Source organism: Halichoeres trimaculatus, unplaced genomic scaffold (genome assembly GCF_033239565.1).
Source record: "Halichoeres trimaculatus isolate MK-OKI-2021-1 unplaced genomic scaffold, fHalTri1.1 fHalTri1_scaffold_1, whole genome shotgun sequence".
NCBI lineage: Eukaryota > Metazoa > Chordata > Actinopteri > Labriformes > Labridae > Halichoeres > Halichoeres trimaculatus.
The window spans coordinates 42,566,166-42,582,202 of NW_027437179.1; the positions used below are offsets into that span (position 1 = coordinate 42,566,166).

Consider the following 16,037-nt stretch of genomic DNA (forward strand, 5'->3'; position numbering starts at 1 on the left):
TAAATCATGTAAAAAGAGGCCTCTCAAAGGCCACAGTGTGCTAAAATTTTCTCTTGGGAGCCAAAATATGTCTTAGAATGCCCTTCTGGTTTGAAGTGCCAACTTGAAAGCCATTTTAAGCACGCTTAACTGTCCTTTTAGGGGGCATAGTTTGCTAAAGTGTCAGAAAACACGCTGGACTGCCATTTTGAAAGCCAAAACACAGGCTACAGTGTCCTTCAGGGAGCCAAAATGTGTGCTAAAGTGCCGTCTTGGGTTGCAAATATGTGCGTCATGCAGATCTTAGCGCCCTCTGCTGTGGCCAGACTGCGCTGAACACGCCTGTGTTTTCTTTTTCGGCCATTGATGACCAGAGCTCTCTGACCTTTGCTCGTTGTGCAGCTAGCTAAGGTCTGTCTCATAATTGAGTTAGTTGATGCTCGGTGCTTTGCAGGTTTGAACTCGTGCATCGTTGTTCATCGTACGATGTGATAAAAGCTGAGTCAGAAGACGCCTGTTGGGGCCTGAAAGAGCAGAAACTAATCTCACAGCTGCAGAAGACAACTCTCATCGTGGCGATGCATCGCTGCGTGTTTTGAGCGTGATCTTGATTCTTCCTGTTGTGACTGCACACAGGAACAAACTCACGGTCACAGGAGGAGGACGCAGAGTGACGACACGTTTAAAAGATCAGACCTCATATCTACTCACACACACAGGACCAATCTTTTATCCTCTCATTTCCTCTCTCACACACACACACTCATACACACACACACACACTGCTCCTTCTTCACACACCATGCTGGGATTGTAATACAGCGCAGTAAAAAAGTAGATCCACATACTTTCCCCCTCAGGGTGTAGTAACACGAGTTGCTTTTGAGAGCGCGATGCGTCCTGCCACAACAAGGCCCCAGGACACACCCAATAAAACCTTTATAGGGCTGCTACACACACACACACACACACTCACAGAAGTCTTTATTGGCCCTGGGTTACAGTCTTGTGGTTCTGCTGTGTCCCATTTTAAAACTTGATGAGCCCTGCTTGTGTTTACTACAGACTGAGAGCTGCAGAGACCAAACGGCGTCCTGCAGACCGCCGCGCTCTTTACACTCACATCAGAACTTCCTGCTAACGCAAAAACTCTTTTATTAACTCGCAGCTCTGAGGTTTGTTTCCCAGGATCCTTTTCTTGTATACAGACATTTTTCTATTTTCAAGCAAATTTTTCTCGTTGTTGTTGTTTTTCTTTACTTGTGACAGCAACTCAGACCTTATTTAAATAACTCAAATAAGATATTTTTCTGGACTGATAAGTTGAATTTTGCTAATTTTGAGTATAAATAGACAATTTTTATTTAAATGAGACAAAAACAGGTGATAAGATTTCAGTTTTTTTGCTGTGCACCTTCGTATCCTCAGCTCACAGAGAACACTCGGCCTAGCACCGATTAGCTTCAAACTTTGCTGGGGCCCGCACCACAAGATGTATGGCGAAAAGTTTAACAATCCAGTGTTTTCAGGTTGATACATGCCCCACAGTGCCCCCTAGGTGAGATAAATGCATCCCCCCCAACTTTTTTGAGCTACAGGTCTGGATTTTGTGGCGTAGTTAAGTCAAAACAGTCAAGAGTTTGGGGTTAAATGTTGAATTCTGGGATTTTTTTTACTTGTTACAGTAACACAGACCTCATTCTTGTCTTTTAACAACTTGAAACAAGACATTTTTTTGGACTGAAAATTTGGATTTTGCTCAAACCGAGTATTATTGGACAATATTTACTTAAAATGAGAAAAAACTTTTGATAAGATTTCCGTTTTTCGCTGTTAACCTTCGCATCCTCAGCTCACAGAGAACACTCAGCCTAGCACTGGTTAGCTTAAAACGTACTGTCGCCCGCGCCACAAGATTCAGTCATGGCTAGTTGTTTAAGAATCCAGTGTTTTCAGGTTGATGCATGCTCCACAGCGCCCCCTAGGTGAGAGAAATGTATCCTCTCCAGCTTCTTTGAGCTACAGGTCTGGATTTTTTTGGTGTATAACTCTCACACCAAGACAAAACAGGCAGAAGTTTGGTGTCAAATCTTGGGTTTTTTTTTTTTTTTACTTGTTACAGCAACTCAGACCTCATTTTTGACATTTTTCTGGACTGTTAAGTTGAATTTTGCTCATATCGAGTATAATTAGACAATTTTTACTTAAATGAGACAAAAACACATGATAAGATTTCATTTTTTTTTGCTGTGCATCTTCACATCCTCAGCTCACAGAGAACACTCGGCCTAGCACCGGTTAGCTTTAAAACGTACTCGGGGCACGCACCTCAAAATTCAGTCATGGCGAAAAGTTTAAGAATCCAGTGTTTTCAGGTTGATACATGCCCCACAGCGCCCCCTAGGTGAGAGAAATACATCCCCTCCAGCTTCTTTGAGCTACAGGTCTGGATTTGTTGGTGTGTAACTCTCACACCAAGGCAAAACAGGCAAAAGTTTGGGGTTAAATGTTTGATTTTGAGATTTTTTCTTGCTTGTGACAGCAACTCTGACCTTATTTTTGTCCCCATATAACTTGAAACATTTTTCTGGACTAATAAGTTGAATTTTGCTCGTATTGAGTATAAATAATCAATTTTTACTTAAATGAGACAAAAACTCTTGATGAGATTTTAGTTTTTCGTTGTTCACCTTCACATCGTCAGCTCACAGAGAACACCTGGGCTAGCACCACTTAGCTTTAAAACGTACTGGGGCCTGCACCACAAGATTCAATCATGGCAAGAAACTTAAGATTCCAGTGTTTTCAGGTTGATACATGCTCCACAGCGCCCCCTAGGTGAGGGAAATGCATCCCCTCCAGCTTCTTTGAGCTACAGGTCTGGATTTTTTGGGGTAGTTAAGTCAAAACAGTCAGAAGTTTGGGGTTAAATGTTGAATTTTAAGTTTCCTTTTTTGGAACTAAGACCACATATTTGTCTCTAAACAACTTGAAATGATACATTTTTCTGGACTGATAGGTTAAAATTTGCTTGTATTGATCAATGAGACAAAAACACTTGATAAGCTTTCATTTTTTTGCTGTGTACCTTAGTCTCCTCAGTTCACAGAGAACACTCGGCCTAGCACCGGTTAGCATTGGCTGCAAGGCCAAAGGCTGCTTATAGCTGAAATCTTGAGTGTGAACAATGTGACCATGACTCCACGTATCATTTCCAGACACACAGAAGAAAAAAAAAAAGATTAAGAAAATTAAAACACTAAAGTAAAACAAAGGCCAATGAATGAGACATAAAAAGGCTCCAAAACAATCCCTCCCTTCCTTTATCCTCCCAGACATCCCTCATCTCTCCTCCCCCACTCCATTAGATCTCTGTGTGAGTTTACTCTGTAATTCCTCATCAGTTGGCCGTGTGTGTGTGTGTGTGTGTGTGTGTGTGTGTGTGTGTGTGTATCAGCGTGTGTGTGAGCCCCCTCCCTCTGCCTTCATGTTGGGCGGCAGGTTGTGTGTCACTGGGTGGCCTGTGTTTCTCCGCGCTGTAAAGGAGCCGGTGGAGGGAGGAAAGAGGGAGGAAAGAGGGAGGACACAGGCGGAGGGAGGGGTGATGGAGTGATTTCTCCTCTCTGCTCCTCCTGTGGAGCGACATCAGGAGGAGATGTTGAAAATAAACGACGTTAATGAAGAGAAGAGGCAGAGTGAGCAAGCTGCTGAGAGCGCGGCCAAACACAGGATTTAAAGACTCCAACAGTTTGATCCTGAAACGTTTTCACGTGTGTGTTCACTGCACGCACAAACGTGTGTATTGTTCCCACAGATGGATGAGTGTGTGTGTGTGTGTGTGTGTGTGTGTGTGTGTGTGTGTGTGTGTGTGTGTGTGACTGACAGTTGATTCATCGGCCCTGCAGCCAGCGTGCATGTCCCATCCCAGCCCTGAGGAGAGTCAGAGCGTAGCTTTCAGACGGCGAGCGGAGAGGGGGCCATTACTTTAACGGAGCTGTCGGCTGACTGGGCCGCTGTCGCTGCTGTCGCCGCTGTCGCTGACAGGAAGTCAAGATTTATTCACAGACTGAGACTGTAATCTCAGAGTGACGCTTTCAGGAGTCCAGGTTTCAGGAGCTCAGAGTGAGAACTTCATTTAGGGACATTTGTTTGGCACAGATCAGACGGGATTGTTAAATACTCTAATGTAAAGCTGACTTACCGGGGCTCGAGGGCGCCATCCACAGGTCAAACAAAGACACTCTGATTCTTTCTTCCCCTCTTTAAATAAACACAAACGCACCTAGCCAAAAGATTCAATCATGGCGGGAAACTTAAGAATCCAGTGTTTTCAGGTTGGTACATGCTCCACAGCGCCCCCTAGGTGAGCGAAATGCATCCCCTCCAGCTTCTTTGAGCAACAGGCCTGGATTTTTTTGGGTAGCCAAGACAAAAAAGTACGAAGTTTGGAGTTAAACTTTGAATTGTGACAAGTCACAGGGTATTTGGTTTTTTGACGATTGTCAGATCAAATCTAAACTTGGCTTCTTCAGAGACACACTGACGATAATTAGTTATCAAATGACTTTTTTGTAACTCAATGGGTGTGGTAATAAATGATCACAACGTTTGACGACTAAAATGTCTCTAAAGGCCAGAGTGAGATGTGAACAGGAAGTTCAGGAATTAGAAGGAAACATCAAAATTTGACGATGTTTGGTTGTACGTATTTGAACAAACATGTCCCACAGCGTTTTTTGGGATCATATTTAAACTTATTTTGTGTATACTAGAATCACTGATGGAAAAAATTCAGTAACGGATTCTTTTGTAGCGTGTGGGCGTGGCCAAAATTAACCTTTAAGTTGAAGATTTTGCCTGAAAAAATGAAAACCTTAGTCGCTTTCTTGTCCCCTGTTGTATATGGACCAATGCTCTACTTTACTGTCTTCACAGCTGTATGTGCACTAAATCTGTGGTTCTCAAACTTTTTTCACTGATAAACCCCCTGTTATTTTTATTTGTTTTCCGACAAGCTCCCCCTGATAAGCACAAACAGTTTTGGTTGCAAAAACAGACGTCAAACGTGCTGTACTATCAGCGTCTGATTTATTAAATATTCTTTTTAGACAGTGGTAATGTTGTTTATCCTGAAAAATGTGACCTAATAGGCACAAAACATAATACTTTAACAATAAAATAAAAAATAACTAAAGATGTTCTAAAAAGAAATAATTTTCAAGTTAAAGTGTCAGGAATTATTAACTTAACAATAGATAAATGAATGTTTCTTCTCAAAAAAGTCATAAACTTAATTTCTGATGAAAGATTTGCCAAAATAAATAAATAAATAATAAAAAAACATAAAAAGATTTAAAAAAATAAAATAAAATTAGAATTAAATGAAATAAAAGCTAAAAAAAATTAAAACAATGAAAATGAAATAAAAAATGAAATAGAAAATAAAATAATAAAATAAAATAAAACAAAATGCCAAAAATAAAATATTAAAATAGAACAAAATAAAATGCCAAAAAAATAAGAAAGAATACAAATATTAAATAAAATTAAAAAATACATTAAATGAAAAATAATAAAATAAAATTTAAAAAATACCGCCAAAGCTGTGCTTCATTCAGCTTTTGACAACCTGCAGAAAAATCACTAGGCCTTGCAACTTGTGGACGTAAATCCTGTTGAGCATACTTTTCAAATACTGACAAAGTTTTGCGTGAGAAACTTAAAGTTTTCTGCTGTACCTTGAGCCCGTCTGCAGAATGAGCTCCTCAGCTGTGGAGCGTGTGGAGCGTGTGGAGCGTGTGGAGCGTGTGGAGCGTGTGGAGCGTGTGGAGCGTGTGGAGCGTGTGGAGCGTGTGGAGTCCAGGCCATGACGCTGATCACTGACTCCTCCCAGAGGATGCAGTGACTCAAACAGCCGGTGACTTTAAGCTCTGGAGGCTGGAGCTTTATTTTCAACCATCACTGTGAAGTCTTTCCTAAAGTCAACCAGGCTGTTTCTGCTCCTGGACCCAGGTTCACGGATCATTTCCCCACACCGAGCCTTAAACTCGGATTAAAAATCTCCCACTAACTGAGAAACTTTGAGTATCTAAGAGTGTGTCTGAACAGTTTCTGATTTTTCAGGAGATACGTCTTAAAACGATGCGTCTGCTCCATTTTCTAATGATATATTTGGAAGTGATAGTTCTCAGTGTGCAATCAGCTCTTCCTCTGCAGGAGAGCCAGACAATCATGTGAATATCAAAGAAGAGGAGTCATTTATGGCAGGAACAGGGATATTAACTCAACATCCTGGTGATCAGAGCCTGGAAATTTGCAATTTTCTCAAAGTATAGAGCTGCCAGGTTATTTTTGAAGGTAATTGGAGAAGTTTAGAGTTTGGAAGAAAGGTAAAAAAATACCCTTGATGAGGGAGATGAGGGACTGGATTTATTAAAGATGGATTTATGGTGGTGTCCTGACGACACACCAGGCTCTGTTTACTGTTAACAGGTGAGATAGGACAGAGAAAAATCCACATTTTATTATGTTTAAAGCAGGAGGAACATGTTATGAAGTGAGAGCTGTCCATGGTGCTGAAAAACAGAGATTTTTAAGATGGAGGAGCTGTCCATGGTGCTGAACATACGCTGTGAAATAAGGGGAAAAAGAAACCATGTGGCTTTTAAATATAATTTAGACAGAACAACTGTCCGTGGTCCTGAACCAGAGGAGTCCAGAGATCCTGGAGCTGTCCATGGTGCTGAAATCACAGATTCAGAGAAACCTGAGCTTTGAAAGGCTTTAGACTGGAGAGATTTTTGTTTAAACACAAGAGAGTCGAGGGTAAAAGAGTCATTAATGAAAACTTTAAATTGGTGTCACAAAAGTTTCTCGTAGGAAATTTGATATTGTGCAAAAAAATCAGAATAAAATTAAAAAATAATAATTAAATAAAAAGGAAGGAAAATTAATTTAGCAGATAGTACACTGTAAAAAAAAAAAACAAGTGTAAAATTATTTTAGACCAACTGAGCCCAAAATAGAGAAGAATCAGTGATGTCTACATTATACAGGTTTACTCATTAAAACAAACCCATATCATCACGTTAACAAAATAAATATCTGAATTAAACTCTGAGAAGATATTTCATTTAAAAAACAAATAAATAAATAATAATAATAATAATAATAATAATAATAATAATAATAATAATAATAATAATAATAATAATTATTATTATTATTATTATTATTATTATTATTATTATTATTATTAATGATAATAATAATAATAATAATAATAATAATAATAATAATAATAATAATAATAATTTCATCTGTACACTTGGATAACTTCTAGGAAAGAAAAATATTTGATTCTTGTCTTGCCTGTGTTTCTGTGGTAACACCATCTGATGGTTTAATGAGACTGAGTCCTGAATTAGCTAAAAAAGGTTGAAAAGTTAGATGTAATAAGATGACTTTTCTTAGAAATGCATACGACACATCTAACATGTTGTTTTAATAAGGTTAAAACAGATTTTTATACCAACCCTTATTTGTCTCACTCCCACTCGCACTGCATGTGGTGGTGAACATGTGAAGTTTAATTTGTCACAAGGAGAAACACTTTGTGCTGTAATTGAATGGGTTTAGTCATAGAAGCTGTTCATGTTTCTGAGCTGTGAAGCTGTAAAGGTACAAACCAAAGTTTTTGTTGATGAATCTGGGAGCTGGTGAGATAAAGGCCTTGTTCATGCGTAGCAGGGCATTTTCAAAAACAGATACCTCCCTATTTGTTTTGTAAAATACTTTCATCCACACGCACAGGGAAAATCCAGCTCTTAGCACACCAAATCCATATTTGTCAGTGATTTTAAGACATGAAACCAGTGCCAGCCAATCAGAACAAACCCCATCGTTCAGCTGTGATTTTCTGCTTCAAGGAGTCTACACAAATCACTGAAACCAGAGTTTTCAAAAATCTTCACTTTAGTCGGAGTTTTCAGAAAACATTGTTTTTAGTTACCCAAAGCTGCGGTTTGAGTGGATGTCAGGCCTTAACGTATAAAACATATACACGATTTCCCAGATACCAGGCTACAAGTGGAAATGACCAAAGACCTGGCTGCAGGAGCTGTTAAGGCTGCTGAACTTTAGAGTTTTTGGTGCTGTTTACATGACAGTTTTGTTGCATTTCAGCCTCTTGTTTACTCAGGAAAAGTGTTTTAGCCGGCCTCAATGCAAACTTTCTAAAACAGCCTCCCGAGTGGATTTTTTCTAAACAGCAAGCCAGAGTTTTTAGTGGAAACACTGACGCCACACTCTTAACTTATTATTCCCCAATACACCAGATGATTGGCCCAACTCTACTTCAGTGGAGATCTACCAAAAGCTGACAGTTATGGCACCACCTATATGCCTGGCATGCTTACTACAGCGTTTTCAGTCCCTCGGCGTTTTCTCTGTATATACAGATTTTTTTTTTTTCTCTGTGTTTTTACGGTTTAAGCTGAAATGTTTGCCGCTGTACAGGAGCTGTCCATGGTGCTGATACACACTTTAATGACCCAGAGTCTGATAAAGAATCTGTTCACTGTCTTTGTATTATTACATTAATGATCACCTCTGAGCTTTAGGATGGTTTCTCTGTGTGAGCTGTGGGCAGGTAAAGGTTGGTTTAACATTTTAACATATAGTAACTTATTTTATCCAGTTTTCTCTCTCCTAAAGTCCTGAAAGGTACAAATCTTCGACTTGGAGGACATTTAGAAAGGTGGCCTTCAGCACAGAATTAAATTCTGGTCTCTTCTTTAAGTTATTTTTGTTGTTTCATTTTGTGCTTTGGAGCTTTTTGAAACGTACATTTCACACTGCGTGGTCCGCTCTGTAATAAAATAACTGATTTATAGCGTCTCTGTCAGCGTCATCGCTCCTCTCCTCTGACTATCGCTGATTGATGGATGTTTGCTGTGGCATCCATCCTGCACAAACACAGATAAACTATTTCTTTTTTTCCATCTAAGTGTTTTTTTGTGAGGCGGTGAGTTTCTGGCTCTGATAAAAAGCTGCAGCCTGGAGTTGGGCTTTGAGAGAAAGCAAACACGTGGAGGAGAAATAAAACACTCTTTGCTTTTAGGCCTGACAGAGGCCATTATTTTAAAACAGCATAATGTGAGAGTGTGGCTGCAGAGGCGCCGTCAGCGGCGTGTCAACACGGTGATGGATTAAAGCTACAGGTGGAGAAACGTCTCTCTCTGGGCTTTTTGTGGCAGCTGCAGATTTTAAACTGTCTCTGCTCTTTGTGTCTGCGTCTGATTAAACTTTTACCTGTCTGCTGCAGAAACCCTCACAGAAACAGAGCTGTGGAGGGTCAGGGAGGGTCCAGCTCATCTCAAACTGATGTAAAGTCAGAGTAAAACAAACAGGAATCAGCTGAACGATAAACTCCTAACCCTCCATCTTCTGGTTTATTGATGTTTTCATTTGGCGAATCAAGCGGCGATGGAGAAACGCTGAAAAGCAGGTGGTTCATGAAACATCAAATAATGAAATGATGCTTTACAATTTGTGTTTGTTATTTTGGAAAATTACCCAGAGCTCCCTGGGAGCTGGATTCTCATTCGTTTGTTTGGGTATCGCCCTCTTGAGCTGCGCTGTTTGGGTTTTAATGCCGTTTCAGAGGAAAATGAGTTGTTGAGTGTTTTCTGCTCCGACTGTGATCAGGTGGAGGCTCCACGCTCTCTGTAAAGTGATGTATTAGTTTCCTCATTAAACATAAACGCTGTGTGAGTCAGGCTGAAACAGTGAGTTTCTTCCTCTCTGTGTCTGACTCTATCCTCTGTTTCAGAAACGATACTTATGACATTAAAACAAACTCTTATTTTCTACAACCTTGAAACAAGTGAAGCATTTTTACACGTTTTACAACAAGGATGAGTAACTGCAAAGACAGACGCCATCAAGAGTCATAAAAACACCATGAAACTCAGAGACAGGAGCTTGAAAACTGGAAAATAAAATGGAAACAGAAGATGTGACATTTGAAGCCATTAAAATTAGAATGGGCTCACATTAGCATAGAAAGAGAATATGAGGAATATATGACATGGAGAAAAAGCTTAATACTGAAACAAAGGCTAGAAATAAAGTACAAGCTAAAGGCTAAAACACAGCTTAACACTGACAAGAGCTAAAGGCTAGAACCCACGCTACAAGCTAAAACACATGCTAAAAGCTTAAAACACAGGCTAAAGGCTGAAACACAGGCCTAATACTAAAACATGGGCTAAAGGGTAATACAAAAGTTGATGCTTAAACACAGGCTTAAGGCCAAAAAACACAAATTTAATGCTGAAACACTGGCTAAGGGCTAAAATACATGCTAAGGGCTAAAACAAAAGTTCAATGCTAAAACAAAGACTAAACATAAAGCACAAGTTAAGGCTAAAACACAAGCTTAAGGGTAAAACATGGGCTAAATTTAAAGCACATGCTAAATGCTAAACCACAAGCTTAACACTGACAAAAGCTTAAAGCTAGAACCCATGCTACACGCTAAAACACATGCTAAAGGCTTAAAACATGGGCTGAAGGCCAGAACACAAGCTAAATAGCAAAACATGAGTGAAAGGCTCATACAAAAGGTTGATACTTAAACACAGGCTACAAGCTAAAACACATGTTAAAGGCTAAAACACAGGCCAAAGGCCAAAAAATTAGCTACAGGCTAAAACAGGAGAAAAAGGATCAAACACAAGCTAAAGGCTAAAACACATGATAAATTCTCAAACTCAAGCTTAAAGTTGCCAAGAGCTTAAGGCTAGAAGAACCCATGCTACAAGCTTAAACACTGGCTTAAAGCTAAAACACAGGCTAAAGGCTGCAACACAGGCTAAACACTAAAACATGAGCCAAAGGCTTATACACAAGCTTTATGCTAAAACAAAGGCTACAGGCTAATAGGCATGCTAAATGCTGTCAAGATCTTACAGCTAGAACCCATGCTACAAGCTAAAACACATGCTAAAGGCTTAAGACATGGACTAGAGGCTGGAAAACAAGCTAAATACTAAAACATGAGCCAAAGGCTAATGCACAAGGTTGATACTTTAACACAGGCTAAAGGCTCAATTACAAGCTTAACCCTGACAAGAGAAAACGAGCTAAAACATGTGTTAAATGCTAAAAAACAAGCTCAAACACATGTTAAAGGCTAAAACACAGGCTAAAGACAAAAAAAAAAAATGAGCTACAGGCTAAAACATAAGAAAAAGGATCAAACACAAGCTTAAGGGTAAAATACAAGGTACAGGCTAAAACATTTGCAAAATGCTAAAAGAAAAACATGTTAAAGGCTAATACAGGGGTTATCAGCTAAAACACAAGCTAAGGGCTAAATCATAAACTAAAGAATCAAACTTCGACCATATGCTAAAACACAAGCTAAAGGTTCAAACACAGCTAAAGGCTATAACATTGGCCAAATGTTAGCAGTTTAGACGCTAAGTAAGAGAAAGTGTGTTATCACTTTGTCCACAGGGGGCGCCACTGTCAACACAAACAGAAATTTTGGTACAGTTAAATCTGGCTGAATGAGGAAGTGAAGACGGAAACAAAAAATCAATATTTATTAAAAACTCAAAACAATATTAAGAAATACTTGACTTTGATTGGTTAAAAGCTTTTTCATTTTTTATTTTTCATTTTGTTTTCTTTGTGGATTGTTGGATGAAAATGAAAAAGCTCCAGCTGATATTAACTGTCTCTGTTTCCTTCCCCAGCTCCGCCCACTCCCATAGCTCCACCTGAGCTCCTGGCTGTCGGCGCCACCTACCTGTGGATCAAACCCAACGCTAACAGCATCATCGGGGACGGGCCAATCATCTTAAAGGAGGTGGAGTACCGCACCACGTCAGGAAACTGGGCGGAGACTCATGTGGTGGACGCCCCCACCTACAAACTGTGGCACCTGGACCCTGACGTGGAGTACGAGATCAAGGTGCTGCTGTCCAGACCTGGAGAGGGGGGGACGGGGCCGCCGGGGCCGCCGCTGGTCACCAGGACCAAATGTGCAGGTAAGCCCCGCCCCTTTAACCCTTCAGATCCCTGCTGTGTGGTCAGGCTTGGCGTGGTGTGGTGGAAGTTAGCTCTCATTACAGGAGGGAAACTTTTCCACTTCTGGGTCCTCAGAGCAGAAATCAAAGATGATGATAATTGGGACGTTAAGGAGGATCCCTGCAGGTGGAGGAGAGGTGGAGAGTGGAGGAAGAGGAGGAGGAGGTGATGAAGGAGAGGAGGAGAGAGGAGGTTAACAAAGAAGATGGTGGGGTGAGGTGAGGGCAATCACGGCTGGGAATGAGGGTCCCAGTGGGGGTGTAGGGACGCGATGAGGGTCTTTAAATGAGGCGGTGACAGCCAATCAGATCGCTGATGGTGGTTAACCTGGCAGGAAGTCATCACTCCAATATTTCCCTTTCTTTTCAACCATTTTTCACCTTTTCCTTCTTTTCTTTATCCGTTTTTCTCTTTGGATTTCTCTCAACTCTTATATTGATTAATTTTTGAGCATTTCTTTTTTATATTTCCTGTCTTTCTAAAGTTTGGTTTCTTTTTTTAAAGCAGTTAGTGATTTTAATCGGTGAGAATAGAAACAGAAAGAGTGAAGGAAACAAGGAAACAAGGAGAGAAGAAGATGTTTGTTTCTGCAGACGCTGATTCCTTTGTTTGTGTTTTGCAGTAAAGTTTGTCAGACTCGATGTTGTTTAGCGAGGGGATTTGATGCGTCTGTAGCGGCGTGTTTATTTTGAATGTGTTGCTTTTATCTACTGTGTGTGTGTGTGTGTGGGTGTGTGTGTGTGTGTGTGTGTGTGTGAGATTCTGCTCTGTTGTAATCAGCAGGTGAAAATGAAGTGTTAACTGCACCGACTCCCTGTGTCCTTACCTACCCTCCTCCTCTCCTCCTCTCCTTCTCTCCTTTCTTTCTTTTTTTCTACTTTAACCAAATGACGCCGCTGATGTCACTCAGTCCGTCCTCGTCTTGTCAACAAACTCTGACCCCAAACGTTTCTCTCCTCTAAAGATACAGAATCCAAAAAAATCTTTATCTCTAATACCAGACGAACAATCAGCAGAAAAACTTGAGCCACTTCTGCTCGTCCAAAGGGTTAAAGGCTCCACGAGCTGATAACGGGGAAAACGGCGTCTGTTTTCTTCCTGATTTCTGTGATTAATGTTGTAGTGGTGGTGGACACTGGAGCCTAACTGTCAGACAGAAAAAGGACAGAAGAGCAGAAGAAAGAGAAACAGGAGAGAGATAGAGTACAAGCTAAAGGCTAACACACAGGCTAAATATGAGCTAAGACATGAACTAAAGGCTGACACACAAGCTAAAGGCTAAACGTGATCTAAGGTCTAAAACATTAGTTGATGGCCATAACACAAGTTAAAGGATACAACAAAAGCTAAAAGCCAAAACATGAGCTGGAAGCTTGAACTCTGGCTACAAACTAAAACACAAGCTAGAGGCGTAAACACAAGCTAACAGCTAAAACTTGAGCAAAAGGCTAAAACATGAGCTAAAGGTAAAAAAAAAAAGCTAAAGGCTGCAAAACAAGCTGAAAACTAAAAACACAAGCTAGAGGCGTAAACACAAGGTCAAAGCTAATACATGAGCTAGAACAGCTTAAACACATGCTTAAACATGAGCTAACAGCTACAACATGAGCGAAAATCTAACACACAAGCTTCAACATGAGCTTAAGGCTAAAATACAAGCTAAAGGCTATAAAACAAGCTGAAACTAAAACACAAGCTAGAGGCGTAAACACAAGCTCAAAGTTAATTTGAGCTATGACATGAACTTAAGGCTAACACACAAGCTAAAGGCTAAATGAAGAGCTAAAGAATGAATCACTAGCTAAAGGCCTCAACACAAGCCAAAGGCTAAAACATGATCTAAGGTCTAAAACATGAGCTGAAGGCTAAAACACAAGATAAAAGCGTGAGTTGAAGGTTAAAATATGAGCTTAAGGCTAAAACATGAGCTAAAGGTTAAAAAAACAAGCTAAAAGTTAAAACATGTTCTGAGGGCTAAATATCTGGCTAAAATCTAAAACACAGGCAGGAGGCTAAAACACAAGCTCAAAGCTAATACATGAGCTGGAACAGCTTAAACACATGCTTAAACATGAACTAACAGCTACAACATGAGCTGAAGGCGTAAACACAAGCCTTAACGTGAGCTTTAGGCTAAAACACAAGCCTTAACGTGAGCTTTAGGCTAAGTTACAAGCTAAAGGCTACAAAACAAGCTAATAGCTAAAACACAAGCTAGAGGCATAAACACAAGCTCAGAGCTAATATGTGAGCTAAAGGCTAAGACACAAGCTAAGAGCTCAAACATGACCCAAAGGCTAAAATACTGGCTACAGACTAAAACACTGTCTAGAGACTATAAAATGGACTGAAGGCTTAAAGGGGAGCTAAAGGCTAAACGGGGACTAAAGGTAAAAGCTCAGTCTAAAATCTAAAAAAATGGTGTAAAGGCTAAAACACTAGCTTAAGGCTTAGTGGGAGCTAAAAGATGAGTTAAAAACTTGGCTAAAACATTTGCTAAAGACTGAAACACGAGCTAAAGGCTAAACCCAGGTTAATGTGTTTGTGCTAATGTTGCCTCCAACCCACAGTCAGCAGTTATTCTGCAGTGGTCTGTTCAAACTTCAGAGTCTATCAATAAAATGAAGAGCCAGGTTACGTTAGCTCTGCTTGGTGAGGTTGGAGTTGGTAGATGAGCTCTGGTAGGACAGAACCAGGATTCACTAACGTTACACGTTACAGACACGTCTCACAGCACCTGTGGAGAAAGCTCGTTTCAGTCTCGTTTAATATGAGACTTTGAAGCTTCTTCCTGTTAGTGTCTCAGTTTTTTCCCTCCTCGTTGTCACTTTTTGACCCAAACTGGACCCAAATCTCAAACCCTCCCCACATTACAGTTTCCACCCTCATCCAGACGACTCGATGACATTTCAGCGCTTATCTTAGCGTCTTCTACTCAACTGAAAACAAACTTATCTGCTTAAAAAGAGCTCAAAACATGCCCCGACTGCTGCGATCTCACATCGCAGATCGAGACAGGAAGGCCTTCATTCTTTTAGCTTCTCTTCTGAACGTGTGGGCAGAAGTTCGGCTGTGAAACACAGAATTTAACTTCTGTGCAGCTGAGAGCAGAGACAACAGGGTCAGCAGATCCTGGGTAAGTTGTCCGCGTCGAGCCGAGAGCTGCTGGTCAAACGGGCGGTTTTCTTCTCCGGGCACGGGGTCGAGCAGGAAACACTGAAACAGTGAGTTTGTGACTGACGTGGAGTTCTGGGTTTAGGGCGCTGTGAAGATGCCGGGCTGGTTTGGACTCTGGGCGTTAATTTAGTGAAAGTTTGGAGTTTTAAAATCAGATTTTAGCAGACGGAGTGTGACCTCTGACCCCACGGGATGCCCACAGCTAAACCTCCGTCTCTGCTTCACTGGAAACTTTTCACAATGACTGAAAGCAGCTCTTCTCTTCTCTGTGTTTCTGCCAAACTTTCCCGTTACATAAACTCTGCCCTGATGACTCCCAGACTGACGCCGGCGTCTCAGACAGAGGAACAGTGAGTGTGAGCGGTGCGTGCAGAAATGTGACAGTTTTCAGCGAGGTTAAAGAGATAAAAGACGAGGAGGAGGGAGACAAAGAGAGAGGAGCAGTGCTGGTGGTCACTGTGTGTGTGTGTGTGTGTGTGTGTGTGTGTGTGTGTGTGTAAACCGCAGCAGAAGGGAACATGTGTTTCTGGGATGGTGCCGCTGTGTTGACAGAATCGGAGCAGGCAGGTATGACAGATGTTCAAAAGCCTGCTGGCTACTGGCGCTGCTGATGTGATTTGTTTATGTATGTGTGTGTGTGTGTGTGTGTGTGTGTGTGTGTGTGTGTGTGTGTGTGTGTGTGTGTGTCACCACACCTCCTGTGTTCACCTTTCTGTTCGTGTTAGCTTCTCTGGCTCAGCTCAGGCCTCTCTTTAAAGCAGGGACCTGATGCAGCTCACCGT

The 16,037-nt window shown here is 40.9% G+C and overlaps 1 protein-coding gene across 16 annotated transcripts in view; it reads left to right on the top strand.

Moving 5' to 3' along the window:
• The window catches only part of ptprt (protein tyrosine phosphatase receptor type T), a 486,185-nt gene that overhangs the window by 142,619 nt on the left and 327,529 nt on the right, over positions 1-16,037 (top strand). For all 16 annotated transcript variants that reach the window (XM_074668102.1, XM_074668200.1, XM_074668208.1 and 13 more), the window contains exon 8: positions 11,745-12,038. In XM_074668102.1, coding sequence (XP_074524203.1) covers positions 11,745-12,038 — 294 coding nt within the window. The remainder of the gene's footprint in view (positions 1-11,744; positions 12,039-16,037) is intronic.